This window comes from Rattus norvegicus, chromosome 1 (assembly GCF_036323735.1).
Source record: "Rattus norvegicus strain BN/NHsdMcwi chromosome 1, GRCr8, whole genome shotgun sequence".
Lineage (NCBI taxonomy): Eukaryota > Metazoa > Chordata > Mammalia > Rodentia > Muridae > Rattus > Rattus norvegicus.
The window spans coordinates 36,922,050-36,939,414 of NC_086019.1; the positions used below are offsets into that span (position 1 = coordinate 36,922,050).

At 38.7% G+C, this 17,365-nt stretch overlaps 1 protein-coding gene across 8 annotated transcripts in view; it reads right to left on the reverse strand.

The window, feature by feature from the left end:
- Window positions 1–9,061: 9,061 nt before the first annotated feature.
- Window positions 9,062–17,365, reverse strand: part of Zfp729b (zinc finger protein 729b) — a 34,374-nt gene continuing 26,070 nt past the window's right edge. For 7 of the 8 annotated variants that reach the window (XM_039099396.1, XM_063273618.1, XM_039099415.2 and 4 more), the window contains one exon: window positions 9,062–14,189. In XM_039099396.1, the coding sequence (XP_038955324.1) occupies window positions 11,155–14,189 (3,035 nt within the window). In that variant the 3' untranslated portion in view covers window positions 9,062–11,154. The remainder of the gene's footprint in view (window positions 14,190–17,365) is intronic. The other variant, NM_001408776.1, reaches the window with a different exon arrangement.

Sequence of the window (17,365 nt, forward strand, 5' to 3'; positions counted from 1 at the left end):
TTCAGACTCGATCAAGGAATTGACTTCTGATTTGCCTCCCTTAGGGAGCTAATTGGAAGGGAAGACCATTATAGTTTGAACGGTATGGTCAAGACCATTGAAAAAGGCTGCAACAGTGTAGAGATGTTCCTATAATACATTTGAGAAATCTTAGATATTTTAGCCTAGAACACTCACTGTTATTCCCAAAGCTCCCAAATCACAAAGCAATATAAAACGTATAAATAGGAAACATGGGCCAGACAAAGGGAAAAACACCCCCTCCACATACACACATCCCCAAAACAAAACACACAAAAGCCAGAATATTCCAAAGATGCACTGAACCTCTGTTAATGTTAATGACTTAAGAATTCAGACAACTAAACAAAAAGTTAAGATAATAACTGTATATGTAATCAAGATCAGAAATCAATAAAGTACAAAAGTATAAGGATGGGGCTGAAAATTCCATACTAAGTAGAAAAACAAACAAATATCCTACCACCAAGTTTGGTCCTGCAGAAGGGAGCCTTGACAAAGATGAAGACTGACAGAAGTTAAAATTAGCATGAAGGCCACCCTGGCAATAAGTACAGAGACAATTTTTGTTGGTGCTGTTGTTACATCAGTTATCAGTTGGAGGTCCTTTGTTTATCCTAGCTTGATGCCTGGCTTAGTGGCCAAAGATGTCTCTCATACCTAGGACTCATAAAAATCAAACCAAATCAAATCAAATCAAATGCAGTGAGGAAGAAGACAGAGACATGTGGACTACCATGCCACCCACAGCCCATGGCAGCACTAGTTCATAGACAGCTGCTTGCCACCATGCCATGCAGCACAGATGGAGGTTGTCACCCAGGGGCCCCACTCACGTGGCCAGCCTAGAGCAGGCGTCAACACAGTGTGCACGTAAAAGAGAGATATATGGTCTTCAACTTAAAGAATTTGAAGAAAATAATGGACACCAAAATTTGAACAAAAGACAGTCCAGAAACCTCTGAAGATAGTTAAGCTTAACAATGGGTTAAGTTAGCTGTTTAAGCTAAAATTCTGATAGACACAGGAGAACAATGGCTCCTGACCCAGGAGCTTCTGTACAATGTTCACTAGATTATCATAGTAGAAACAGCAGTCCAGAGAGCTGAGGGATTACACATCACACACAATAGATCAAAAAGAACAGGGATTGCAAAGATTATATGGATTCATTTCTAATTGTGAGTTGCCAATAATATGCCAGTGCAAATTAAAGAAATTTTAAAAAGCACTGCCTTTTGGAGTCTTTTAACCAAGAATGCATCTGGATTCGATCCTTCTACTTCATGTTCTTCGTGTCTTCTGTCATCTGTCTGTCATATGTGTTAACAGCATAAAAAGCATCACATGGGTGAAGGAATGGAGTACTGTATGGAACCTTTTAGCAGAGTTTTACAAGTGATTAAATTACTTGCATCAACGGATTCCAGCAGACCCAGATAACCAACATAATTGTTTATCAACCAAAATCCATAAATTATGCTTTCAGTGCTTATGATAGATTCCAAGAAGTTGCCTTGAAATTCTGTATTTGCTGCTTTCAGCATATGATACACATGCATTGTTCTGGGTCAGAAACATGGTGAAGTACATGAAAGAGCAGAATGAAGATGGAAACATTATTCTACAAGAGACTAGAGCATAACCGCAATGGAGAATTAGCTGTGAAGATTACCCCTGAATGCTTCCAGCACAGACTACCATTTTTAACTGTTCTGTATGGGAAGTGTCTGATGTGCCTAGACCTCTCTCTTCCTTGTGCAATGTCTGTGTGTGGACAGCAGAAGGCCTGCCATCAGGACATTGTTTAGTGGGGTTTTAACTGAAGCAATTAAAGGCAACATTTCAAGGGTACTTAAGACTGGCAATTTTTCATTTTACCTGGAAAAGTATAAATGCTTTCTGGTCAAGAGCAAATTATAATTCATTAAAACTCAGAATTCTCACTAATTCTCTAATAGAGAGTCCAAGTTTTTCCCATTGAATGGAGGCCTGTCCTAAAGACAATCTATCTGTAAGAGATGCAAACAGATGGCTGAATTCCCAATAATCTCCCAAATATTGGTAACCCTCCATGTCAGCCTTGGGCTATCTATCAAATACAAAACACTGTTGCTGTAAAATTATAAAAACCTTCTTTTGTCCTCACTAGATCTGACACCTTAGTGCCCTATGACATCTTAGGTATTTTCATCTCAGGCAGTAAAGCATCTCACCCACTTTGCTCCATCCCATATCACACTGCGGATGGCTACTCTCTGAGCCTGGCAACAATCTCTCTACCCATCTAATCCCCAAGGCAGGTTGCCACCATACCAGACATACACATCCAAATTCCTTGGCGGTTCAGTGTCTCTAGCCACCACATACTTTCTTGAACTCAATTAAATCACCACATGAAAGAACAATCAAAACAATAACCTCTGATCCAATTGATAATATATAATTGCCCACCTAGATATGCAAAGTCCTGTACACATCTGTCCCTTAAGAATAGTCATAACAACCTGCAAATGTGCAGAGAGGAATCTTAACATCTGCCTCCATGTTCTCTTGGTCTCCCCTCCTGTCTCCTCCTCCTCTCTAAAACTTTTCTCCCACTCATCCTTCCTTCTCATCCAATGATAGGCCTCCTCCTATCTTGTACCTGCCTTTACCTGCACAATGACATCATCCTACAGAATACAGTGCCATAAAAATACACTCTTCTCTGAGAGCAGCACATAATCCTCCTCTGATTTTCAGGATATAGCAGTGTGAGAAGATGGTCATGTACCTTTAGATGTCTCAGGAACTGAAAGTTCAGAGACGGAAATGTCTCACACCATCATGATCCTGATGAGTTCAACAGCTGTGATGAATTCAACTGCTGCATCCATTATTTCCCAGCAGAGAGGAGAGAAATTAATTGCAGCTATTAAGAACATGACTGTTCCAAAAAAGTCTTTTCCCCCTTTTGGGAAAGTTTTGTTTAGCATGATTCAGAATAATAGTGACTCTTTTAGAAAGGTGGATAAGTTCCAACAAGTTGAACAAACTTATCAAGAGTTAACTAGAAGGAAAAGAGAAATTAACATTGAGCAAGAAATGAAAGAAATTATAGAATGGTCACAAACGTTTCCATATTATTCTGAGGGGCCATAAATATAGAGTTTAAATTTTATTAAAACAAAGGTAAATGTTGAATGGATATCTGGTGCCCACAAGTCTGGCAGTATAACTGCAGTTTTCTAAACTATTGTTTGCGGCTGAGAATTGTTTCCTAGACTCTACGTTCAGCTTTCCTCCTTGCAAGGGACATTTGGTGAGGTGATGAATAAGAACTGGATGATTGCCAATTATGATGTTCTTGTTCTAACTGCTTAAATCTATGCCAAGAAGTAAAGCTTTTCGCAGCAGCACACACCTCGAGTTTGTGTCTGTCTGTTGCCCCGAATCCTTTCTCTACCTGAAATCCAAGCCTTGGTCCCTCTGCTGACACACTCCCTTGGGTGGTCTGCAGCAATCAATGAACTTTAAATTTTTGGGGAGTGGTTGTTGCTCAAGACAAGATTCAAAGGCAATATCCTTTTCAATATTTGGGACATCAAGTTATATCCTAAACAAATTGTGGCACAGAAAATTCAAATAAAAAAAGGACATTTTACTTACTTTAAATGATTTTCAAAAGTTTTTAGGAGATGTTATTTGACTAAAACCTCATCTTAAGCTTACCACAGGAGAACTTAAACCTCTGTTTGATATTCTTAAGGGGATGCAAATTTTAATGCCCCTTGAAAATTAACTATTGAGGGACAAATAGTTTTGCAGAAAGTAGAGGAAGCTATTAGTCAACACCAGATACATTATATAGATTATGATTAATTGTTGGCTGTTTGCACCCAAAGTAGTCTTTTGGCAAAAGACCATTGGTGTAGATTCATCTTTCTTCTCCAAAGAAAGTTTTAACACCTTATTATGAAGCTGTTACTATGTTAATACAAAATTATAGGATGGAATCATGAAAGTATTTTGGGAAAGAACCTGCTGAAATATTTATCGCTTATTCCAAACAGCAATTAAATTGGTTATTGCAAGAATACTGGTACTTGGCCTATTGTATTTGCAAAATTGATAATCATTATCCAAAAGAGAAGATGTTACAATTTTCCTTTATGCATGCTTTTGTATTTTCTGTAAATTTACACATGCAACCCACAGAGAATGCTCTTACTGTATTTACAGATGGCTCATCTAAGGGGGGACAATATATATCATTGGATCACAAGTTTATTCTCTTGAATTTCCCCCTGCTTCAGCACAAATTATTGAATTATGTGCTGTAGCCACTGCTTCTTGAAATGTTGGAAAGTCAGGCTTTCAATTTGTATAGTGATAACTAATATATAACTTATGGTTTTCAATTGCTTGAAATTGTTTCTGTTTTAGATACTACTAATTCTCAGATTTTGCAATTATTTACATAAATACAACCTAATTTAAGAGGATATACTGTTTCTTCACTTTACAGGACATTTAAGAGCTCATACTGGATGGCCCAGACCCCTTAGTGAGGGCAATGCCACAGCAGATTTGTATCCCAGGAGGTTATAAGCTTTACACAGGAACAATTAGCCAAACATTCTTATTCTTTACACCATCAAAATAGTTGTAGCTTGAGACAACAAACAGGCATTTCTAGACAATGTGCAAGTTAAATTGTAAAGACTTGTCCTGAATGTCCTCAATTTCTTCTTGTACCATATAATGGTGTTAATCCTTGAGAACTTATATCTAATCAATTATGGCAAATGGATGTTAACCATATTTCTGGCTTGGGGAAATTAAAATATTTACTTGTCCAGGATCTTCTAGCTTTCATAGTCTCTTTAATAAGTCTGGTATAATTGTGATAGGTCTGCCTTTATATGTTATTTGACCTTTTTCCCTTACTGCTCTCAATATTCTTTCCTTGTTTTCTGTATTTGGTGTTTTGACTATTATGTGGCAGGAGGTGTTTCTTTTCTGGTCCAATCTATTTGGATTTCTGTAGGCTTCTTATATGTTTATGGGCATCTGTTTCTTTAGGTTAGGGAAGATTTTTACTATAATTTTGTTGAAGAAATTTACTGACCCTTTAAGTTGGGAATCTTTAGTCTCTTCTTGGGTTTGATCTTTTTGTTGTGCCTCAATTTCCTGGATGTTTTGGGTTAGGAGCTTTTTGCGTTTTGCATTTTCTTTGATGTTTGTGCCAATGTTTTCTATGGTATCTTCTGCCCCTGAGGTTCTTCCTTCTATCTCTTGTATTCCATTGGTAATACTTTCATCTATGACTCCTGATCTCTTTCTTACGTTTTCTATCTCCAGGGTTGTTTCCCTTTGTGCTTTCTTTATTGTTTCTATTGCCATTTTTAGATCCTGGATGATTTTGTTCAAATCCTTCACCTGTTTGTTTGCGTTTTCCTATAATTCTTTAAGTGATTTTTTATGGTTCCTCTTTAAGTTCTTCTACCTGTTTACCTGTGTTCTCCTGAATTTCTTTAAGGGAATTATTTATATCCTTCTTAAAGTCCTCTAACCTCATAATGAGATATGGTTTTAAATCAAAATCTTGCTTTTACAGTGTGTTGGGGGTATCCAGGGCTTGCTGTGGTGGGGGAACTGAGTTCTGATGATGCTAAGTGGCCTTGGTTTCTGTTGCTTAGGTTATTGTCCTTGCCTCTTGCCATCTGCTTATCTCTTGTGTTATCTGGTTTTTCTGCCTCTGTCAGTGGCTTGACCCTCCTGTAGGCCTGTGTGTCAGCACTGCTGGAGACCAGCTTTCTCCTGGCAGGACCTGGTTACAGAGAACTGTGGCATAGGGTCAGCTCCAGGCACAGGCGGAAACTGGAAGGATCCTGTCCCAGACTGCTCCTTAGTTTCTATGTCCTGAACGCTCTAGTGGGGTTTCTTTTGGGCCAGGAATGTGAGCAGAAGTAGTGGTCTCACCTGTGCTCTCAGGATTGTCTGCACTTCTGAGAATCCAGCTCTATCCTGGCTGGATCAGCTCCCTCTTCTTGCTTTCATAGTCTCTGTTGAGAAGACTGGTGTAATTCTAATAGGCCTACCTTTATATGTTATTTCGTCTTTCCCTTGCAGCTTTTAATATTCTTTCTTTGTTCTGTGGGTTTAGTGTTTTGACTATTGCGTGATGAGAGGATTTTCTTTTCTGGTCCCACTTATTTGGTGTTCTATAGGCTTCTTGTACCTTTATAGCTGTCTCTTTTTTGAGGTTGGGGAAGTTTTCATCTATGATTTTGTTGAACATGTTTTTGGGTCCTTTGAGTTGGGAATCTTTGTTCTCCTCTATTCCAATTATTCTTAGATTTGGTCTTTTCATTGTGTCCTGAATTTCCTGGATGTTTCAGGTTAGGAGTTTTTTGCTTTTTTTTTTTTTTGAATTTTCTTTGACAGTTGTATCAATTTCTTCTAAGGTATCTTCTATACCTGATATTCTCTCTGCTATCTCTTGAATTTCTGTTGGTGATACTTACATCTGTAATTCCTGACCTCTTTCCTAGATTTTCCATTTCCAGGTTTGCCTCCATTTGTGTTTTCTTTATTGTTTTTACTTCCACTTTTAGGTCTTGGACCACTTTATGCTATTCCTTCACCTGTTTAATTGTATTTTCCTGTATGTCTTTAAGGAATTTGTTTCCTCTTTAATGGCTTCTATCTGCTTACCTGCATTTTCCTGTGTTTCTTTCAGTGAGTTATTTATGTCCTCCTTAAAGGACTCTTATCTTCATGAGATAGGATTGTAGGTGAGCTTCCAGATTTTCAGGTCTGTTGATATATTCAGGGCTTGCTGTGGTGTGAGAACTGGGTTCTTTTTTTTTTTTTTTTTCAGAGCTGGGGACCGAACCCAGGGCCTTGCGCTTGCTAGGCAAGCGCTCTACCACTAACCTAAATCCCCAACCCCGAGAACTGGGTTCTTAATGATGACCATGTATACTGGCTTCTGTGGCTTATGACCTTACTCTTGTCCCTCACCATCCGGTTATCCCCGGTGTTTACTGGTCTGGGTGACTTTGTCTGGAGTTTGCCTCTTTTGTCACTGGGTTGCTACAGGTCTCCTGGTAGACCTGCTGCACTAGCTATAGCAGATCTACTGTGGTGCCTTCCAATTGGAGGGTCTTCAGGGAGGCAAAGCAGCTGCTGATTAGTTGCCCAGGCTGCAGTAGATCTCCTAAGAGAGCTTCAGATTGTTGCCTCTTCAAAGGAGCAGTCAAACTGTTATCCTGAGAGGATTTTCTTTTCTGGTCCCACTTATTTGGTGTTCTATAGGCTTCTTGTACCTTTATAGCTGTCTCTCTCTTGTTATGTGTGAAGCTGTTTTCCAGGAGGGCCTATGTAATGTGGTTTCTGTTTCCGTTTGCAGTAGAACTCTAGCGAGGCTTTCAGTCTTTTGAGTCAGTTGCCCTGTATGCCACAGAGCCCCAGGGAGGTCTTCAGATTGTGGACCTGGCAGAATGGGAGTGGTATTTGGTGGGTGGGATGGGGGTCGGGGGATGGTGATTCCCTGAGTGCACTGGGTTCCCAGCGGCAGCTGTAGGACTTCAGGAGGCTTCTTACCAAATACCAGCATATAGCCTCTTCCAGGGGAGTAGACTAGTTAGCCATCTTTCCCAGCAGAAAGGACCAGGCAGAAGCTCATCTAAACAGCATTAATGGATGAAAGTTCATCTTTTTATTGATGTGCACAAAATCTGCTCAGTAGGGTGGGTTTACGCCCAGGGATTACTATATTAATTGAATAATGAGAGAAAAGGTATATCAGCTACAGGAAGCAATCCTGAGATGAAGTCTCACTGGGACCTTGCCTCGTAGAGCTCATCTATCACAGACAATGCAAAAATGGTGGGCCACCTTCAGGAATGTCACCTGGTAGCCTTTAGCCTCTCCTAGATCAGCTCCTGACACTGAGAATGTCAGATGGTTTTCAGGAACATCAGAAATCTGTTAATATGGTATTCAAAATGTATTAATTTTTGACAATGAGAAATGTCAGCTTACTAGTATGGCAGCACCTCAATACTGCTTCAAATAAGGTGAAGATCATTGAAAAACCTTTCTATGGAATTTGCTGCAAATGTGGCAAACTGTCAATGGGCATGAAACTGCCCTTGCCTCAGTTGCTCACCATATGTCCTCTAAGCTGTGGACCTGCTGGTCACAAAGAAAGTTGAATATCAAACTGCCAGGACAAAGTAAAGAAGTTCTATTTGTTGCCTCACAGAAAAATCTGTCAGATATTATGGGCCAGCATAATGAAGAAATAAATATGCCAACATTACAGAAGACTTTTGGGTAACTGACTGGCGACCAGAAGTCCCTAATATTTCTAGCTATGGAAGCTGTTTGATCTGTACTTCCTATTTATTCAGGAAATATTTATCTCTCCCAAGTTTCTGATAGAGAAGACTAGACAGTTGTAGTATCAAAGTTGTTTAGGATTTAAGAAAATGCTTTAAAGTTTAGAAATGTGTTTTCAGTTAATGCAAGTTATGATAGAAGCCGATTTAGGTACAGAACTTTAGACTCAAGTAGATAGGATAGTACTTTCTCCAAGGTTAATAAACAGTGTGAATGTAATTCTAAGCATACAGTGTGTTTCTTTTTTTTTTAATTATTTATTATGTATACATCATACAGCTTTCTGCCTGCATGTATGTCTTTGCAGGCCAGAAGAGGTCATTGGATCCCATTACAGATGGTTGTGAGCCACCATGTGGTTGCTGGGAATTGAACTCAGGACCTCTGGAAGAGCAGACAGTGCTCTTAACCCCTGAGCCATCTCTCCAGCCCCAGTGTGTTTCTTATTGATGTTAGCATGGAGCCTTTTATTTAGACAGAAAGTGGGAAAGCTGCAGAATATTTTATCACATTTTTGAGCTCCACGATTGTGAACAGGAAAAAAAAAAAAAAAAACTTGATGTGTGGTTCAGTCCTAACATAGGCAATTGTCTACTATGATATCTTATGCAGTGTTCTAGTGCTATGAAGAGACACCAAACCAGGATAACTCTTATAAAACATTTATTGGGCTTGTTTACAGTTTCAGAAGTTTTGTACATTATCATTATTGTAGGGAGCATGCTAGGGAACATGATGCTCGAGAAGTAGCTGAGAATTTTACATTTTGATCCGTAGTCAGTAAGAAGAGGGAGACACTGGGTCTGAGCTTTTGAAACCTTAAATACAACCCCAGTGATACACTTACTCCAATGATGCCACAGTGCTTAATCCTTTTAAAGAAGTGTTCCTGCCTGATGACTAAGCATTCAAATCTCTGAGCCCTTGGGGTCTTACTCCAACCACCACACATGTAAGAAAGTAAAGGCGACAGGAGCTTAAAGCAGGTAGTCATGTTCCATCCACAGTCAGGAAGCAGGAGATTGCAGGGTTTCTTATACTGCAGTTATTTCCAGCACGTGCTTCTAAATCACCAGATCTTCTGATGTCAAATAAACTAAACAGAAAGTGCAAATCAACAATCAGTCTTGCTTCTCACATGATGCTAGAACTCATGGAGTTAACAAAATTTAAGCATTACTTCTTGACCTCTGTTTAAAACACAGATATAATTCAGTTTGTATGTATACGTGGGAGCCCATGTATGGAGGTCAGAGAACAATCTGTAGAGGTAATTTCCTCTATTTTGTAAGTATTTGGAATAGTAACATGGGTATGAGTCTTGTTGTCTTTTAACTTTGTTCCCAAACTTATCATGCTAGCCATAGTCAGAGCTTTAATCCCCATTTCTTCCCCTTTCCCCAACATTACTCTTCTCTCATAAGTAAAATAGGCTACAACTCGAAAGGTCCACAAAGTATTCAACAATTAAAACACTATGAAAGGCCACAGTCCATGTGTCATGTGAGACTAAGGGTAATCTCTTATGTGTGATCTCTTACAACATAAAAATGAGTGACTACATTTCCAACACAATTGTATAATTGAAGTGTTCTGATTCTAAAACAGAAGAAACAAGACAGCAAGAAAGGATCAGCCCAAAATCCAGAAGAAAAAAGTCTGATAGCTGTACTTTTGACAGGATTATGTGAATGATTCCAAAGGCTTTATTTCCTCAATCTTATATGGTTTCTATTTACCATGAAGGTTTCCACAAATATTAGTGTCTGAAGAAGTATTAAAATATTCTGAATATTTAAACATTTGTATTATTTCACTATAGTTCAAACTACCTTGTGCTGAGAAATATAAGAAAGTTTATTAAAGGATTTGCAACATTTTTCACACGTGGAATTTTAGTCTCTATGAATTAAGATGTTTTACATGCTCCTTAGTAAGTACAAAAGACCTTGGAATATTTTTCATACTTGTGTGCTTTCTCTCACACAGGAATTCTTGAATGTTGCTTAAGACCAGAAGACTGATAATAGTTTTGGCTGCATTCTCCACAACTATGTTTCTCTCCAGTAGGAATTATCCCATGTTTGGACCATGCTATAGAACTTCTAACATATTTGCCACATTCTTTAGATTTATATGGTTTCTCTGCAGAATTGATTCTTTGATGATACTTAATGTTTTTGTTGAGCATTTCAACATATTCTTTGCATTTGTAAATGTCACCACATTATGAGTTACTTTGTGTAGACATGGGTATGAATTTTTAGAGGATAATCAACATTCCTCACATTTGTATGGTTTCCAATGAGTAAAAAGAATCTGGCTAGTTCTAAAAGAGTTGACTTACACTTCACAATTGTCAGGTTTCTCACCTGTGTGAATTTTCTTGTGTTCAGAAAGTAATTATAGACAACAGAAGATCAGGATACATACTTCATATTTGCAGGGTTTCTCTCTCGAGTGACTTCTCTTGTGGTTTAAAAATAATGTTGTACAATGGAAATTCTTGCCACATACTTCACACTTGTAGGGTTTTTCTCCTGTATGAATTTTCTTGTATACACTGAAAGTGATGGTGAAATTCAAGGCCTTTCAACATACTTAACACACTTCTCTCTTGTGTGAATTTTCTTTTCTTGGCACCAAGCAACATACATCAATATTTTTAAAGATATATTTATTTTATGTATGTGACTGTTCTATCTGCATGTACATACCAGAAGAGGGAATCAGATCCCATTATAGATGATTGTGAGCCACAATGTAGTTACTGGGAATTGAGCTCAGAATCTCTGGAAGAGCAACTAGTGCCCTTAACCCTTGAGACATCTCTCTAGCCCCATGAATTTTCTTATGCTTAGAAAGTCTTGATGGATAATGGAAGGCTTTGCCACATACTTCACACTTGTAGGGTTTCTTTCCTGTATGAATTATCTTGTGTTTAGAAAGTAATGATGGATAATGGAAGGCCTTGCCACAAACTTCACACTTGTAGGGTTTTTCTCCTGTATGAATTATCTTGTGATGAGAAAGTTTTGATGGAACATGGAAGGCCTTGCCACATACTTCACATTTGTATGGATTCTCTCCTGTGTGAGTTCTCTTATGTTCAGAAAGTGATGATGGAAAACGGAAGACATTTCCGCATATGTCACACTTGTATGGTTTCTCTCCTGTATGAATTTTCTTGTGGTTGGAAAGTTTTGAAGGATAATGGAAGGCCTTGCCACATACATCACATTTGTGGGGTTTTTCTCCTGTATGAATCATCTTGTGTTTGGAGAGTAATGATGGATAATAGAAGGCCTTGCCACATAGGTCACAATTGTAGGGTTTTTCTCGAGTATGACTTATCTTATGTTTAGAAAGTAATGATGGAAAATGGAAGGCCTTGCCACATTCTTCACACTTGTAGGGTTTCTTTCCTGTATGAATTCTCTTGTGTTTAGATAGTGATGACGAAAAGCGGAAGGCCTTCTCACATACTTCACACTTGTATGGCTTCTCTCCTGTATGAATTCTCCTATGTTTAGATAGTGATGATGACACATGGAAGCCCTTGCCACATACTTCACACTGGTATGGTTTTTCTCCTGTATGAATGATCTTGTGTTTAGAAAGTAATGATGGATAATAGAAGGCCTTCCCACATTCTTCACACTTGTAGGGTTTTTCTCCAGTATGAATTCCCTTGTGTACTAATAATAATGATACAAAGTGGAAGGCCTTTCCACATACTTCACACTTGTATGGTTTTACTCTTGTATGAATCTTCTTATGTTTAGAAAGTCTTGAAGGATAATCGAAGGCCTTTCCACATACTTCACACTTGTATGGTTTCTCTCTTGTATGATTTTTCTTATGTTTAGGAAGTCTTGAAGGATAAACAAAGGCCATGCTACATATTTCACTATTACAGTGACTCTCACCTAGATGAATTCTCTTGTGTTTAGAAAGTAATAATGGAATACAGAAGACCTTTCCACAAACTTCACAACTGTAGGCTTTTTCTACTTTATGAATTCTCTTGTGTTTAGAAAGTGATGATGGTGAACAGAAGGCCTTTCCACAGACTTCACACTTGTATGGTTTTTCTCCTGTATGCATTTTTGTATGGCTAGAAAGTCTTGATGGATAATAGAATGCTTTGTCACATATGTCACACTTGTAGGGTTTTTTTCCTGTATGAATTATCTTGTGTTTAGAAAGTAATGATGAATAATGAAAGGCCTTGCCACATATTTCACACTTGTAGGGTTTTTCTCCTGTATGAATTATCTTATGATGAGAAAGTTTTGATGCAACATGGAATGCCTGGCCACATACTTCACACTTGTAGGGTTTTTCTCCTGTATGAATTATCTTGTGTTTAGAAAGTAACGATGGATAATGAAAGGCCTTGCCACAAACGTCACACTTGTAGGGTTTTTCTCCTGTATGAATTTTCTTGTGTGCAGATAGTGATGACGGAAAGCGGAAGGCCTTTCCACATTCTTTACACTTGTATGGTTTCTCTCCTGTGTGAATTCTCTTGTGTTTAGATAGTGATGGTGGAAAACAGAAGGCCTTTCCACATACTTCACACTGGTATGGTTTCTCTCCTGTATGAATTCTCTTATGGTTGGAAAGTCTTGATGGATAATAGAAGGCCTTGCCACATACATCACACTTGTACAGTTTTTCTCCTGTATGAACTGTTCTGTGTTTAGAAAGTAATGATGCAACATGGAAGGCCTTGCCACATACTTCACACTTGTAGGGCTTCTCTCCTGTACAAATTTTATGTTTAGAAAGTCTTGAAGGATAAACAAAAGCTTTACCACATACTTCACTGTTATAGTAATTATCTCCTGTATGAATTCTCCTGTGTTTAGAAAGCGATGACAGAGAGCGGAAGGCCTTTCCACAGGCTTCACACTTGTATGGTTTCTCTTCTGTATGCATTTTTGAATGGGTAGAAAGTCTTGATGGATAATCGAAAGCCTTGCCACATACTTCACACTTGTAGGGATTTTCTTCTCTGTGAATTATCTGGTGCTTAGAAAGTAGTGATAAAAAGCGGAAGGCCTTTCCACATACTTCACACTTGTATGGTTTCTCTTCTGAATGAATTTTCCTATGGTTGGAAAGTCTTGATGGATAATGGAAGGCCTTGCCACATATATCACACTTGTATGGTTTTTCTCCTCTATGAATTATTTTGTGTTTAGAAAGAAATGAAGAAATGTGGAAGGCCTTGCCACATACTTCACACTTGTAGGGTTTCTCTCCTGTATGAATTCGCTTGTGTTTAGAGAGTATTGATGGATAATGGAAGGCCTTGCCACATACTTCACATTTGTAGGGTTTTTCTCCAGTATGAATTCTCTTGTGTACCAAAAGTAACGATGGAAAGTGGAAGGCCTTGCCACACACTTCACACTTGTATGGTTTGTCTCCTGAATGAATTTTTTTATGTCTGGAAAGTCTTGAAGGATGTTGGAAGGCCTTGCCACACACATCACACTTATAGGGATTCTCTCCTGTATGAATTATCTTGTGTTTCGAAAGTAATAACGGGATGCAGAAGGCCTTTCCACAAACTTCACATTTGTAAGGTTTTTCTACTGTATGAATTGTTTTCTCTTCAGGAAGTAATGATGGAATATGGGTGTACTTGGTACATTCTTCACACTTGTAGCCCTTCACTCCTAAATCAATTATCTGGTGATTTTGAAACACTTTCGTCCACTCAAAGACTTTGCCACATTCTTTGCAGGTACAGCATTTTTCCACTGTGGAGGAAGGGTTGAGAAATGAATAAAAGTAGAGCAAAATTCTGTAAACTTACAATGCTTCTGTTTAAAAACCAACATATTCTCATACCTGCACTGGTCTCTATAAATGATAAGCTACAGTCAATTTTTAATACCTGCATTCAATGAAGCCTAATTTAAAACACAGAAGTCAAAATTACATAGTGATCCATTGAAAAAAGAATACCATAAAACACAGAACAGGGGAAAAAGGAATATTAATCAAAGTCACATATAAAAGGAAAACATAAAATTAAGTAAGAAAACCCATTATGTAAATACAAATCAGCCCCTTACACAAATACAGAAATCTTATGACTAGATAAAACCAAAGTATAAAAAATTCAAACTGTGAAAACACCAAAATAAACAATATTTCTATATTTTATATATGTAATATTTTATATGAATATTATATACATATATGTAGTACTGTAGAGTTTGGATTTCAAAGTTACAAATAATAATTCAAGGGTTCAAGAAAGAAGTTCACCCATAGCTCCCTGCTCCCAAACCCGTGGGAGAGAGAGCTCACCACCCGGACAGGTGGGCACTACTGAGACTGCAAAGTGGGAGGGACCACCAATACTGCCCACCCCTGCCCACATCACTGGCCCAAGAGGAAACTGTATAGGGCCTCTGGGAAGCTGAAGATAAGGGCACTCCAGCGGCAGGTCCGCTGCGGTCCAGACACCTGCCAGACCTGAAGGGACCCGGTCAACAGCTCCCTGCACCCAAATCCCCTGAGAGGGAGAGCTAAACCTTCAGAGGGGCAGACATGCCTGGGAAGCCAGAAGAGACTACAATCTGCCCACATTTCTGACTCTAGAGGAAAACACCTAATGCCCTCTGGAACCCTGGTGCATGGGGGCCCCAGGAAAAAGCTGCGCATGCCCTCCTGGTTGCTGCCCGCACAGAGAGCTCAAAAGCAGTGCCCCAGGAGCAACTTCAGCCGCAGGACCACTGGTGAGACCAACTTTTATGCTCCTAGACCCTGCCTGGTGGACTCAGGACACATGCCCACAGGAACAGCTGAAGACCAGTAGACAGGAAAGATTACACACCTGAAAGCAGAACACTCTGGTCCCATAACTGGCAGAAAGAAAACAGGAAAACAGGTCTACAGCACTCCTGACACACAGGCCTATAGGACGGTCTAGCCACTGTCAGAAAGAGCAGAACAAGGTAACACCAGAGACAATCTGATGGTGAGAGGCAAGCTCAGGAACCCAAGCAACAGAAACCAAGACTACATGGTATCATCAGAGCCCAATTCTCCCACCAAAGCAAACACTGAATATCCAAACATACCAGAAAAGCAAGATCTTGATCTTAAACCACATTAGATCATGATGTTGGAGGACTTCAAGAAAGACATAAAGAACTCCCTTAGGAAAATGCAGGAAAACATAAATAAACAAGTATAAGCCTATAGAGAGGAATCACAAAAATCCCTGAAAGAATTCCAGGAAAACACAACCAAACAGGTGAAGGAATTAAAAATGGAAATAGAAGCAATAAAGAAAGCACAAAGGGAGACAACCCTGGACATAGAAAACCAAAGGAAGAGACAAGGAGCCATAGATACAAGCATCACCAACAGAATACAAGAGATAGAAGAGAGAATCACAGGAGCAGAAGATTACACAGAAATCACCGACACAACTGTCAAAGATAATGTAAAATGGAAAAAGCTACTGGTTCAAAACATACAGGAAATCCAGGACTCAATGAGAAGATCAAACCTAAGGATAATAGGTATAGAAGAGAGTGAACACTCCCAGCTCAAAGGACCAGTAAATATCTTCAATATAATCATAGAAGAAACCTTCCCTAACCTAAAGAAAGAGATGCCCATAAACATACAAGACACCTACAGAACTCCAAATAGATTGGACCAGAAAAGAAACTCCTCCCACCACATAATAGTCAAAATACAAAATGCACAAAACAAAGAAAGAATATTAAAAGCAGTAAGGGGAAAAGGTCAGGTATCATATAAAGGCAGACCTATCAGAATCACACCAGACTTTTCGCCAGAGACTATGAAAGCCAGAAGATCCTGGACAGATGTCATACAGACCCTAAGAGAACACAAATGCCAGCCCAGGTTACTGTATCCAGCAAAACTCTCAATTAACATAGATGGAGAAACCAAGATATTCCATGACAAAACCAAATTTACACAATATATTTCTACAAATCCAGTCCTACACAGGATAATAAATGGTAAAGCCCAACATAAGGAGGCAAGTTGCACCCTAGCAAAAGCAAGAAACTAATCATCTTGGCAACAAAAAAAGAGTAGAAAACCACGCAAAAATAATCTCACAGTCAAATACAATTATAACAGGAAACAACAATAACTATTCCTTAATATCGCTCAACATCAATGGACTCAACTCCCCAATAAAAAGACATAGATTAACAAACTGGATACGCAATGAGGACCCTGCACTCTGCTGCCTACAGGAAACACACCTCAGAGACAAAACAGACACTACCTCAGAGTGAAAGGCTGGAAAACAACTTTCCAAGCAAATGGTCAGAAGAAGCAAGCTGGAGTAGCCATTCTAATATTTAATAAAATAGATTTTCAACTAAAAGTCATCAAAAAAGATAAGGAAGGACACTTAATATTCATCACAGGAAAAATCCACTAAGATGAACTCTCAATCCTAAATATCTATGATCCAAATGCAAGGGCACCTACATACATAAAAGAAACCTTACTAAAGCTCAAAGCACACATTGCACCTCACACAATAATAATAGGAGATTTCAACACCCCACTCTCATCAATGGAAAGATCATGGAAACAGAAATTAAACAGAGACATAGACAGACTAAGAGAAGTCATGAACAAATGGACTTAACAGATATTATAGAACATTCTATCCTAAAACAAAGGATATACCTTCTTCTTACCACCTCATGGTACTTTCTCCAAAGCTGACCATATAATTGGTTATAAAACAGGCCTCAACAGATACAGAAAGATAGAAATAATCCCGTGCGTCCTATCAGACCACCATGTGCTAAAGCTGGTCTTCAACAACAATAAGGGAAGAACACCCACATATACATGGAAGTTGAACAATGCTCTATTCATTGATCACCTGGTCAAGGAAAAAATAAAGAAAAATTAATGAAAA